Below are 12928 nucleotides of genomic sequence, written 5' to 3' on the forward strand. Positions count from 1 at the left end.
ATGATTATGATGACGTGGATCTGTCAGTAAAGTTTGATATTTAGTGAAATAAAATGTGTTAGAGACATCAGTATGTATCTGCAGGCTTCAATTCACCACTTCGCCGTCTGTGTCGCCTGGGTCACAGTTTGCTTACCGGTGCGCACATTTTACCGTCAGGTTTGTTTTTATAGATCACAAACTTTGCGTGGGAAAAGGCATACGCCAGTTTCAGACCCTGTTTTGTGCGTACGCAATGGTTATAAATGAGACCCCAGAGCTGTTCTTAAGATCAGGTTTACTCTAACGCAGACATTGTAAACCTTAGAAATGGTGAATAACCTAAAATAGTTATCGATGTAATGTTTTCAATAGCATTAGTCAGCAGCAACATGGCGCTGATTTAGCCAGGTTAAACTAGCAGTTTAATGCCAAATGAAATGCACCCGTGTTTAAGATCTGACTGATAGAATAAAGACTTTCAATATTTAAATGTCAGGGAAATGCAAAGATTCCACTTATTTTACAAATTGATCCTTTACTCAGAAGTTGGATTGTAATAGTGCTAGCATTTTGTGTGCTTCCAGCTGCTCGGAGGTAGTTGCAGATTGCCTTCTTCATCTGTTTTTGGCTAAATAAATACAAATAAATATAAATAAAGATACAATAAAAAAGAAGCTTAGAGAGGAGAGGCACATGGAGACAGTTAGCCTGGTTCTCTCAAGTTAAGAAACATTTTGTGCCTGCTAATTGATGTGTTGTAATAATTTATTTTTATCCACAAACAGAAATACATTTTGTGGTTAGGAGTTAAATACTGTTACTATTACTTTAAACAGTCATCAGATCAAGCTGATTGACTCCTGGCTCCAGTTCCATACTGAGTTCCAGTGGTATCAATCTTCTCTTTAAGTTTAGGTGTGTGTGTGTGTGTGTGTGTGTGTGTGTGTGTGTGTGTGTGTGTGTGTGTGTGTGTGTGTGTGTGTGTGTGTGTGTGTGTGTGTGTGTGTGTGTGTGTGTGTGTGTGTGTGTGTGTGTGTGTGTGTGTGTGTGTGTGTGTGTGTGTGTGTGTGTGTGTGTGTGTGTGTGTGTGTGTGTGTGTGTGTGTGTGTGTGTGTGTGTGTGTGTGTGTGTGTGTGTGTGTGTGTGTGTGTCAGTCATCTCTCCTCAGTGCCATCCTGGGAGAACTGAGTCAGGAAAGTGGTGTGGTAAAGGTAAAAGGAGAGCTGACGTACACGTCTCAGCAGCCCTGGATTTTACCCGGTACGATCCGAAGCAACATCCTTTTTGGCAAAGACCTCAACCCCCAGAAGTATGACAGAGTTCTGGGAGCCTGCGCCCTCAAGAGAGTAAAAATCACTCAAAACAAAGTGTTATAAGTCACATAACTTTATGTTAGTCTTATATAGGTATTAGAAGAGTCTTAGGGAGCATAGTTTGTAGCAGCTGAATCCAATGTGAATGTGTGTTAAGGGTTGTGATTGGATCCTGTTCAGGACATGGAGCTGTTGCCAGGTGGTGACCTGGCGATGGTCGGGGACAGAGGAGCCAACCTCAGCGGAGGACAGAAGGCAAGGGTCAGCCTTGCAAGGTGTGCTGCATTACTACTCATTGATGCTCTTTTTAATATGGACTTTATGCCAGAGATAACCTCCATATGTGTGTTTTTAGAGCAGTGTATCAGGATGCAGACATCTACCTGCTGGATGACCCGCTCAGTGCTGTGGACGCTGAGGTGGGAAGACACCTCTTTGAAGAGTAGGTATTATCTATCATTGAAAAATCCAATGTAAAGTCCACATAATCTGATTGTTTTTTGTTTTATTCATGTCATCAAAACTACATGTTTTCATCAGGTGCATTTGTGGACTTTTGAGGAAGAAGCCTCGTATCTTGGTTACTCATCAACTACAGTATCTGAAAGCTGCAGATCAGATTGTCGTCCTAAAGGAGGTGAGTGATACATATGTGTATGTGAATAAGAGCGAGTCCTGTAGAGGTTTGAACTACACATATTTTTAAATAATTAAATAAGTGACTACAAGTGAAGGTATTAGTCATGATTCTGCATGTGCTCTGAATACTTGATGATTACATACACGGGGTATAATTCCAGTTTACAATCAGTGTTCTGAAGCATCACTGATGTCTTATTACATTGGATCTCTCAGCTTAATAACTTTATAGATATTCCACCATAAACTCTATCTTATGAGTGTCAAATATACATTCCCTGTAGCCTATACAATTTATAAATTCTCAAAGATTAATTTTTCAAGTTTGCGTGGAAATAGTTGATTCAAAATAAAAATATAACCTTGATAGCTTCACCACAGCTTTGACCAACAGAAAAATAATCACTAAACTATATTTCTGTCTGAAGAGGGGTTTGTAGTTAAAACGCTGAAGGAGAAATAGCTTAACTTTCTGTTCTAACATCTATATTTATGATTCTATTGATTTTATCTCAATTATTGTCTTACTTGTTTTCCAAGTATGTACACATAACCCTGTTATCACCTCTATGAGTTCCCAAATACTGTAGTCATTTTGCAAGAGGATGAAAGAAATGAAGAACCTCATAATATGAACAGCATCAAACATTCAAGAAATTAATGTGTCAGGAATGATTTTATTTTTTTGGGTTTGAGTCGCATGTATCAACAACAACAAACACATCAATGAGTCACAGAGATAATTACTTGATAAAGTGTTTTGTGTCCCTGGCAGATTACTGTGTCTGTACGTTTATTTTTATGTATCTCTATCTTGTTTATGCCATGATCAGGGTCAGATGGTGGCATGTGGGACCTACAATGAGTTGCAGGGTTCTGGACTGGACTTTACCACCCTTCTTAAGGAAGAGGAGGACAAGGAGGAAGAGGAGACCACCTCAGGGACTGTCTCTCGCTGTGCCATGTCGCTCTCTGACAACTCAAAGTCCTCTATGTCCTCCCTCTCCTCCTCTCAGTACTCTTTGATTGAGGGAGCAGAGCCACTGCCAGCGGTAGGTATATCTGACTTTACAGTAATATGTAAAGGACATTTTTTTAACAAGTATATGTACAGCTTTCTAAATTAAAAAAAAAAACCTGCTACCTACCAGCCACTAGAGGGCAGGAGGTACTCACTTTTCCCCTGCAGCTCATCACAGCCTGATCAGTCCTGTTTCTGGATGATATTTACACTAGTGTCTGTCTGTAGGTAGTGCAACCTGCAGGGGAGGAAAGCCGCTCAGACGGAAACATCGGCCTGCGTATGTATGTGAAGTTTTTCAGGGCAGGCGCCAACTTCCTGCTCCTCTTGGTCCTCATTTTACTTAATGCTTTAGCACATGTGAGTCCATTTTTTCAAAATATTTATTGCATTTGTTTTTCAATCAGTTTTGTGAAGAATTCTGTCATTATTTAAGTCGTTTGAATTTTCTGTTTAGTTGAATAATGTTTACATTTGTAGTCAAACAGTTTTGATGCTTGTTTATTTCTGTCATTATTTTAATCTCCATCAGTGTGTTTGTGTGTTTGCTTGTTTGTATGTTTTTTTTAGATTACATTTGTTCTACAGGACTGGTGGCTCGCTTGCTGGTGAGATTTTATTTATTTCACACAAACTTGGCAACACTGGTGTAAGAGGATAATAGCAGGTTTTGTAAACTGAAGGAACATTGTTTTTTTTCTAAAATAATGATTTAATAGAAGAACACTGAATCAAACTGTTTTCTGGCATTTTATTTTACTTGTTGCAATTGACCTTGTGCCTCAGCTCCAAAGAAGTGTGTTTTGTACAGTCTCCTCATGTTGCAGTTTTATTTCTTTGTTGTGTTTATTTGTCCTTGTAGACTTTTGGTTCTTTTGTGGCTGACTTGCAGGGCCTCTGAGCAGAAGCGCGTCAATGTGACAGAGCACCTCAATGGCAGCTTCCCTCTGCAGTTGGACCTTGACCTGTACCTAGGTGTTTACGCAGGTGAAGCTCAGTGAGCGCACATTGCTCTTTGTGTACTGTGGAGTCTCTGAATACGCCAGGCATTCAATGAACAGATCCACAGTTCTTTGGCTGTGGCCCAAGGCCTTCAAGGCCCAGTGTATGTGTACATGGGCCTCAGCTGTACAGGGAGATAGCAGTGCCTTTCTTGTTGTCTACTGTTGGATTGTTCTGATTGTCTTCCCGTGACTCCCAACCTCTGCACTCTTTCACACCTTGTATTCACAGTGAAAGATCCCCATAGAAAACAAAAAAAAAACATTATTGAAGGAAAAACTTAAGTGGAATATATCAGCTTTTTTTGTGTCATTCAGCATCCCTTGGCCTTAAATGCATAGCTGACCTTGGAACAGGCACAAAGATAGCTTTGTAGTGTGCTGATGGATTTTTTTTTTTCTGTGCTTTTGTCAGGTTTAACAGCCACTTCAGTAGTGTTTGGCTTCCTCCGCTGCTTGGTCTTCTTTAATGTTCTGGTGAGCTCGGCTCAAACCTTACACAACAGCATGTTCCATGCCATCCTCCGGACCCCGGTACACTTTTTCGACGTCAATCCAATCGGTGAGTTGCTCACCTACTCCTCAAGTACTCATTTGAATGACTGATAAATAACTCATTCATACATTATAACAGATACAGAAAGATTTACGCAAAGGTTTTAAGAAGTTAACACAAAGAAGGATCTGCCGTGAAAGTGATTTTTCACTTGACCACTAGAGAGCAGACTGTTGCTGACTTGATCATGTTTCCATCCACTTCAAAAACACCCCTACAGTATGTGTGCTTCCCAGTCTGTCATTACTGTCATGTTCTATGGAATATCTAGTGTTTTTCAATATAAAGAAAATAATCCAAAATGTGGTTAGAAATACGAGATTTTACATTATTTACATATTTTAAAAAATTGTCATGGACATTTTTTTTCAAATGTCATTTGAAAAAATGGAATTGGCACAATATAAACTATACATCAAACACTGAGTTAAACAACGTAAAATATTGTTTTCTGTTTGTGGGATTTAAAATGTAATGGTAAATTAACTGGCGTAATCAAAGTTGCTGTTCCAAAGGAAAGCATGTCTGACCGAGAGGCCAATACCATCTAAAAAACCCTTGTGTTATAACTTAATATATAACCCTTATGTATGAACAAATGAGTAAAGAGAGTGCTATTTTTCTTTTCGGTCTCACTGAATGAATACTGTTTGCACTACATCTTGGACAGTGTTTTATTTGGAGTTTAGAGCTGTGTAAATATAGACCTTAGCTACTATAGTTGTGCTGCCTCAGAAATCTTGGCTCATTTTGTTGTCTTTGTAGGCTTTAGCTGATGGGTCAATAGAGCGTGCAGACATGATTTTAAAAGTGAGCAAACACTTCAAACATTTTTGACTCCACATACAGCATACTGTACAGGACAGGTTTTTTTTCTTCAGTTGTGTTTTGCGCCACTTTTTCTACTAGAATCCAATCGTGGAGTGCTTTGTTCAAATCCTTTGCAAATTGTTATTCTCTTTTAGATTTTTTGTAATGTCCCTGTGGTTTTGTGGTTTTAATTAAAGACCTCTTTTAATTAGTAATATCATTACTATCTGTCATTCACATCTAAAGTCAACTGTCAAGTGGCCCACTTTGATAACTTTAATTTTTCTAGGGCATTGTTCACCTGTCAGCAGATAATTACTCAGCCTAATCTCTTCAAAGTGACATGCATGTACAACACAATCAGCTCGGCTGGGAATTCTCAACAAGAAGGGGAACTTGTATCTGTATAATGAGTCATAATAAGCTGTTAACACAAGTCTAAATATGATTTGAGGGTGTTCAGGAGCTCGCGGTTTCTCCTGGCATTAGAAGTGGGTGTAGCGACAAAGCTTTCCTTTGCAAAGCTGTGTTTGAAGCAAACACCACAGGTCTTATAATCTTTGGCTTTTTGTTTTTCCTGCTGCCGCTGTGTCATGTACTGGACTAGCTGACAGCTTATCTGGGTGTGCCTTACCTGGTAATCGCACGAGAAGAGGACAAACACTTTGAATAATGTAATAATCTGTTTAATAGTGCAGCAAAGGAGAGGCTTAACATACACTGCTATCTGATTGCTGTTGTACTGCTATCAGTAACCATTGTATGACCAGTCCAGTCATTAGAGCGTGGCCCCGAGGTGAACAAACAACAGTGTGTCTCACTAGATTTATAGAAAAATATGAAAATATAATGTATTTGTTTCATCCTCATCCAGGCACCAGTAGAATAAGCATTACCATGACCTTTTTTTTATCTTTAAAATATAAAAGAGTTATAAAGAGTTACAAGACTTATTTTCTTTTTTCTTCTTCTGCTCTGTATTTTTTCATCTGATTGATTCACTTGGAGTGTAACCTAGCAGAAAGATCAGGACAAAGGCAGACTGCATCAACTCTGTGTATTGTCTCTTCACACTTTCTTTATTTCTTTATTCATTTTTTTTTTTTGCTCATCTCCAAAGATTTTTTTTTACCTTTTTATGTTTAACCGCCAACACCACCGAAGCTGCTTCTCTCTGCGTCTCTTCCGTCTTGCAGTGATTATAAGCGACTGTATGTCTATGTGTAGGAAAGGATTTGACAGCAGTTTACAAGTGTAAGTGATAGGTGCGCTTGCTGCTGAACAGGCCCGCTGTCTGGAAGCTGTCGACGGAGTTAAAGGTTACTATTTCAAGCGTCGTTGCACAAAGGTCTTATTTGTTATTCTGTGAATGTGGTTTGTAACAATAGAGCAAGGCAGGGGTGAATTATGATTGATGGAGAGGCTTTGTAGCTCTTCTGTATCAGCTATTGAATGCCTCTGTGGTATTTCAATCACAATCCTGTATTATTCTCTTCTGCACTGTGTAGAAACAGTTTGCGGCTTTTGCTGATTAAAACTTTTATATTTTGTAACAATACTATTTGATGCGTTCAAGATATCTAGATGACGATGATAAAACGCAGACTCCTCTTTTTTTTTTAGTAATTTATATAGCTTAATATATTCATGTTGCTACATTTTTGCAATATATACAGTTTTCATTAGAGCTGTTCACCCAAATATGATCCAGTTAGAACAGACAGCGGTGGATGTATTGAGCTGATGTTGATCCCTGTAATTTAGTGTCATTGAGTGGGCTAATCCCCTCAGAGACTGCAGGCCAGGGCTTCAGCTCATCAGCACAGTCAAGGAGTGGAGTTTCAGTCAACACACACACACACACACACACACACACACACACATTCACTTCTAGTGGGCCATCTCTGTGCTGGGTGTCACTCAGTGTGCTGTTGATGCAGTGAACATTAGATCGTTTGTAGTCAGTGATGTGAGATTCTAATTGTGTCTACAGAAGCAATGTTTTTATGTCTGTATTTCAGGTGTGGGATGCAAGAGTGTTAAGAGCGAAGTGGAGGAAGTACTGCAGAGAGGGTGATGATATCGAGGTGTGTAAATTGAATGTGGAGATGGAGCCGTGTGTGTGTGCAGAGCAGCTGATAGGGCTCCCCCTCGCTCGGCACTTCCACTATTTAATTGCATGAAAGGGAAGCAGAGGAGATTGCAGGAGCCTGGCGGTGTGAGCGAAGAGAATGGATTTAGAATGTATTAGTATTGGCAGCAAGGCGCCAGCGGTGGGAGGCTGCCCCAGGCCCGTGGGCCCCCCTTCATGGAAGTGCAGGTGAGCTGTGCCACCTCCAGCCTTGGCAGCCCCCTCCCCAGTATTCCTTCATTATCACACTTGCCTCACTGAAAGGCCCCTTCCGTCTGCACTGGGGCCCACACATGGAGCAGCTCTGAGTCGTCTCCTTATCTTGATGTTTACAGGGAACAGCGATTTGCCACATGCCCTGCTCCAGCCGGACCCCACTGTTCTGTTTCTTTAAGTGTGATTGGGGGCCCTGCTCACCTAATATCTCCTCCTTAAGGGGTCACCTTAGTTGGGGAGGACTTGACATTTCCTGAGCTTGAAAAAGTGGTGCAAATCACCCCTGGAGTCTTTAACCATGAGAAATGATTTGATACTAATACTGCTGGTATTCTGAAACATCTGGACACAATAGGTGATATTGTTGACAACCACCCGTAGTGATTGAAGCCATTGTCCCATGCCGATCTTACCTCATAGGCATTTCCATGCAGTGGCTGTCTTTGTGTAACTGCATCACTGTAATGTATCCCCTCTATAGTGTGCGCGGGATGGAGAAGGGTCTTTTACTTCACCCCCTCTGAAACTCTGTGTTAACTGAGCGGCTTGTCAAACAGCTGATAGCTGACTGATGTTCTGTGCTCTAACACCCTCTAACCATGGTATGATGTAACCCAGAGAAACCTAGCCTTTTCTCATTGCCATTGTTTGTCAGATATGCATGAATTTGGGTCATCTGTGGCTTAGACAGTAAAATTACATAAAAATATTATTGGATCTTCAGCAAACACACTTTGACAAGTACTCCCCCCCCGTTGCCAGACTAGAGCTGCTATATTCTCCACTAGTATAGTAGCAGCTCTACCCCCTTGCATGAACCCTCCCCTCGGGATGTCTGTATGCTAAAGGGGCACTCACACTGTGAATAAGATTAGTCTGCCTCCAAGTGTACAACATGCTTACGCCACTTGACTTTGAATCAGTTGCTGATTTAGAGCATTGCTGGGTTGTTGCGGGGAATAATGCCCTGGCTGGGTTTTTATGCAATGGCTGTTATAGGGAGCCCGGCCTCGTCTGCATGCATGTTTTTTAGGCAGGAGCGGCATTTTGGATAAAGCTGTAAGCTGCTTACGGCCGTGGAGAGAGGTGATTACAGGGCCCTCCTCCGTATAGGACTGACTGGGGAGCTGGGAGGCAACTTTTAGGTCAGTGGTGCCATAGCTCTGCCACGCCTCCAGAGCACCATACCATCACAGAGAGCCAATGTGTGCACCTCAGCCGTCCTCTCTTTTGGTCCAGTACCAAGTCACACCCTGATAAGGCGTGGGTCCTCTCCAGGCCTAAACTAATCTACATGCTTCAGTTGTTTGTTTCACTTAAACCTTTAAGATGTGTGTTCTTCTTCATTGACATACCTTTAAAACAGATGTACAGTGTCTGTTTGTAAAGTAATGGTTCACCTTGAGGACATGCCACAGTACAGAATAGGGCATTATAACACAATCTTTAAAGCACTTGAGTGGGAAAATACTACACACAACTGTTTTTTGGTGGCTTTTAACTTGAGCCCAGCTCTTGTTGCAGCAGTTCTGGCACCACTCTGGTACTTTTTGTCTGCCTCTGAGAGTCTGAGGGCTTCCTTCAGGGACAGAGATAGAGAAAGCCTTTCTCTCTTGCCTGCCTTTAGCTAGTGTAGAGTGGGGATTTGCTATCACTGACCCTGCAGTAAACAGTGTGTGAAAGCAGCTGGGGTGTAATCTTAGGTGCTGTAGGATCAGTATGGGTAGGTGGTGGTGGGGGGGAGGCAAAGATACTAAAAGAGTCTCAATAAAAGGGGGGCTGCCACAGCACCTGCGGAGCACCAGCCAAAATAATGAACACCTGAGCAGATTGGATGCAACTCAATTAACGTCAGCGACACTGCCAGTCAGAACATAAAGGCAGGTACGCAGCTTCTGTTGCTTCTTTTGTCTCTGAACAAAGGGTTCCCTCACGTATTCAGCCAAGAGTAGGGTAGTCTTTATGAAACCCAAGACCAATAATGACTCATTGTTTACTCTGGATAGGCCTGTGTTGTTCCTCTGATATCACACTCAATAAATAAGCTCTTCTTCTCAATTCAATTGGAGGGTGACTTTGGTAATAGTTTCTTTATAGTCTCGTGAGAATAAAGAAAAAAAACTCATCAAATATTGCTTTTCAAAGTGCAGAGAAGCTAATATTCAAAGGGATAATTGTTTTCTCTCTGTCTTCTCGAGCGTCTCGATATGAATACACACATCACCTTTTTCATAATTTTACTGTATTTATTGCACAAATCAAACGTGAAATCTTAATAACATTAACAATATTTAGCTGTTGGTCAAGTTATTCTTTCAGGCATATATCTACTCTGATGTTATCTCATCTTTTTTCATGTCGTTGTTTCCCAGGAAGAATCCTCAACAGGTTCTCCAAGGACATCGGTTACCTGGACTCTCTGCTCCCGTGGACGTTTGTGGACTTCACCCAGGTGAGTCTCACCTCGGCAGGTTTGGTCGCTGGCGCTGCAGCATGGGAAGGCCATTTCATGCCTGGCTAAACCTGCTTTGTGGTCCAGGTCCCCTAATCTGGAAACAATTACTGTAGGATTACCCGCCAGCGCAGCCCAGCGCCTGCACAGATTTAATAAAAGTGTGCACATAGGCTGAGGGCGTGGCTCCCTCACTGTGACACAACAGAAGCAGCATCTTCAGAGAATGTGTAGGGAGACTAAGCGAGTTATTGGGAGAGTAAAAAAGGTACCAAAGAGGAAATAAAAGGCGAGTGGATGATGGGCGCGATGGGGAGGGGGAACAGTGTGGAGGGAGTGGGGGGGGGGGCGAGGGTGATGTGTTGAGTGGCAAAGAGAAGAAGTGTGAGCAGCAGGCGTATGATGTGTGTGCAGGAGAGACACGGGAGCTCGGTGGAGGGGGAAGGGTGACAGGTCAGTTGGAACACATCCAGAGCGGGACCTGCCCCTCTCAGCGCAATTCACCTAATGCTCTACAGTCTTAGCCAAGGTAGCCAAGGGCCACCCTGGTGCATGGCCAGGTTGGGTTACCGAATGCCACCCTGCCACCGTGACAGCCATCTCCCACGAAAACCCGCGGAGATGAGCCAGCTCATGCACCTAGCGCCACAAAGGAGGGAATGTTCGCTGCACAATTCGAGGTAGAGGAGCAGGCGTGGCTCTTTGGTTTGGGCCAGAGAATAGAACAAAGGCGTGCTGAAAATGAATCCCCCCTCCACAATGCCTGAGTGATGTTTGTGGCAGATACCCATCTCACAAGAGACAAAAGCCATCTTAAACGCTGAAAGCACAAAAGATCATATGCACAAAAGCTTTTTGTCTGCTATAGTTTCCCTCATTTTGATAATAAGGTGAAGAATGGCCGGAGTAAAATAATAACTTTGTAGTAGGCCCATAGGTGCAACTAAAAAACAGTGAAAGTAGACCAGGTCATGACTTGTTTTGCACATACTGTATTTCATTTATGACTTATGCATTTCATTAGATGAGCTATTACCTGCATTACACTTAAGTGATGGAAACAAAACCATTTCCACTTTGCTTTTGTGATCGATGGAGAATCTGAAGAGTATCCTGTCAAAGCTGGATATATCGAGCACTTTATTTCTGCTGGTTCTTGCTGTAGCGCAAAGTGGGAAGTGATGGTGATAGTGGACAAAAGGTGGCATCCTTTGAACAAAACACTTTTGTTTGTGCTGCTTTCTGCTCTTTTATGCAGGTGTCTTTCATGGAGCACTTTTTTAACGCTTTCAGGAAGGACGATTTTCACTCTTTTTATCGAAGTATTAGCCGTGCAGAAAAGCTGCTGATCCCGACTATTGTTGCTCTTTCGTGGAGGGACGTTTCCCCCATAGTCATTGTTTAAATGGTTGTCAGGGGGGAATAAAGTAAAACTCCATAAACAATGGCCTAACTGGTTTATCTCTCTCTATGGGGAGAGGCCGCTTCTGTGCGAGGATTTGCACCAGAGCCTCCCCCCTTTGTGGTGAAGTAAGCACTTCACAGCCCCTCAGCACTGCCCCTCAAACCCGCCTAACAAGGGGATTCCCTCCAGCTGGGGGAACCTGGTTACACTCCACAGCCCTATTTTTTTCACAGGTCTCATTTAGTAGTAATTTAGTGTATTGTAAAATGGGCTCTTTCTCTTCTCTCTTTATGGTCAGGGGACAATGACAGAAATGTCAATTAAAAACACCTCAGGCTTTTGGGTCTGTCGGCTTTTGTGTAGCCTTGACCTTTAAATCCTGGGTTGCCTCTATTTTCACAAAGGGGGCAGAGGAGGAGACCAAGACAATGAGGGGTGAGTTCAGGGGTCTTTCAGTGGAGGATTTTGTGTGAAGGCTCTTGACCAAGTCACACCACTAACTGTGGGGTCTGTATCTGCATTCATAGGTCTTCTAAAATGCTTTATGTCAGCATGTGTATGTTAAGAGATCAGCTGATTTTACTTTTATTGCACTTGTCCTGGTCTTACCCATGACAATAATGGCATATAAACATTGGCTCGCAAATCCTTTTTCACCGCAGTTAACACAAAAGTCACCTGAAGAGAGAGAAAATAAACTGTACACAGAGAAAATGAGAGCATTTACACAGACACAAACACAGAACAGAAGCACCCAAGATGCGCACAAACAAGCAGCAAAATGGCTTTTGTCTAAAAACAGTGGTGTGTGAGTCTGTACATTGTGGCACATTGTGTGTCAGGCCCTTTCAGTGGCTTTGTGGGATATGTGAACTGCTGACGTAACCGTGAGTGCTGTAGGATGGGATTTCAGCAGCTTTCTCGGCTTCTCTACCACACTGGTGACGGAAGGAGTGAAGAATGCACTGGCTCGAGGCGTTACACAGGTTATCCTGAGAAACACAGGAGATGGGCCTGTGTGCAACTATATAGGCTGTGCCATAAATCCCCTTCCAGCATTGTTTTATGACAGTGCTATTGTCTTCCTGCACAAGGTGCAGTGACACTGAAAGGTGAGAAGCCTAAAGATTAACTACACAACTTTTTTTTTTGACTCTTTTAATGAGATAACATCTAATAAATAAACCAAAACACAACAAGGCAGTACTTTGTGTTTGTGTGCTTGTGGTTGTGCTCAACTGGCCACTCAGCAATACCACACATGGTCATTTGATGGCGAGCATCGGCCAGCCATAGCGTCCAGTGTGTGTTTGTGTATGTGTGGTCTCCCATGATGCTGCGGTCCAGCACCTCAGCCGCTCTGACTCAGTCAAACAGGCCTGGGAACTTGCATAACAAAGTC

General features: G+C 42.4%; 1 protein-coding gene across 2 annotated transcripts in view; it reads left to right on the top strand.

The window, feature by feature from the left end:
- The window catches only part of LOC132987467 (ATP-binding cassette sub-family C member 4-like), a 63760-nt gene that overhangs the window by 6546 nt on the left and 44286 nt on the right, over positions 1 to 12928 (top strand). For both annotated transcript variants that reach the window (XM_061054557.1, XM_061054556.1), the window contains exons 11-20: positions 1137 to 1328; positions 1476 to 1570; positions 1651 to 1737; positions 1836 to 1932; positions 2768 to 2986; positions 3184 to 3315; positions 3526 to 3563; positions 3848 to 3942; positions 4372 to 4518; positions 10042 to 10121. In XM_061054557.1, coding sequence (XP_060910540.1) covers positions 1137 to 1328; positions 1476 to 1570; positions 1651 to 1737; positions 1836 to 1932; positions 2768 to 2986; positions 3184 to 3315; positions 3526 to 3563; positions 3848 to 3942; positions 4372 to 4518; positions 10042 to 10121 — 1182 coding nt within the window. The remainder of the gene's footprint in view (positions 1 to 1136; positions 1329 to 1475; positions 1571 to 1650; positions 1738 to 1835; positions 1933 to 2767; positions 2987 to 3183; positions 3316 to 3525; positions 3564 to 3847; positions 3943 to 4371; positions 4519 to 10041; positions 10122 to 12928) is intronic.

The sequence above is a fragment of the Labrus mixtus genome, chromosome 13, assembly GCF_963584025.1.
Source record: "Labrus mixtus chromosome 13, fLabMix1.1, whole genome shotgun sequence".
Classification (NCBI taxonomy): domain Eukaryota; kingdom Metazoa; phylum Chordata; class Actinopteri; order Labriformes; family Labridae; genus Labrus; species Labrus mixtus.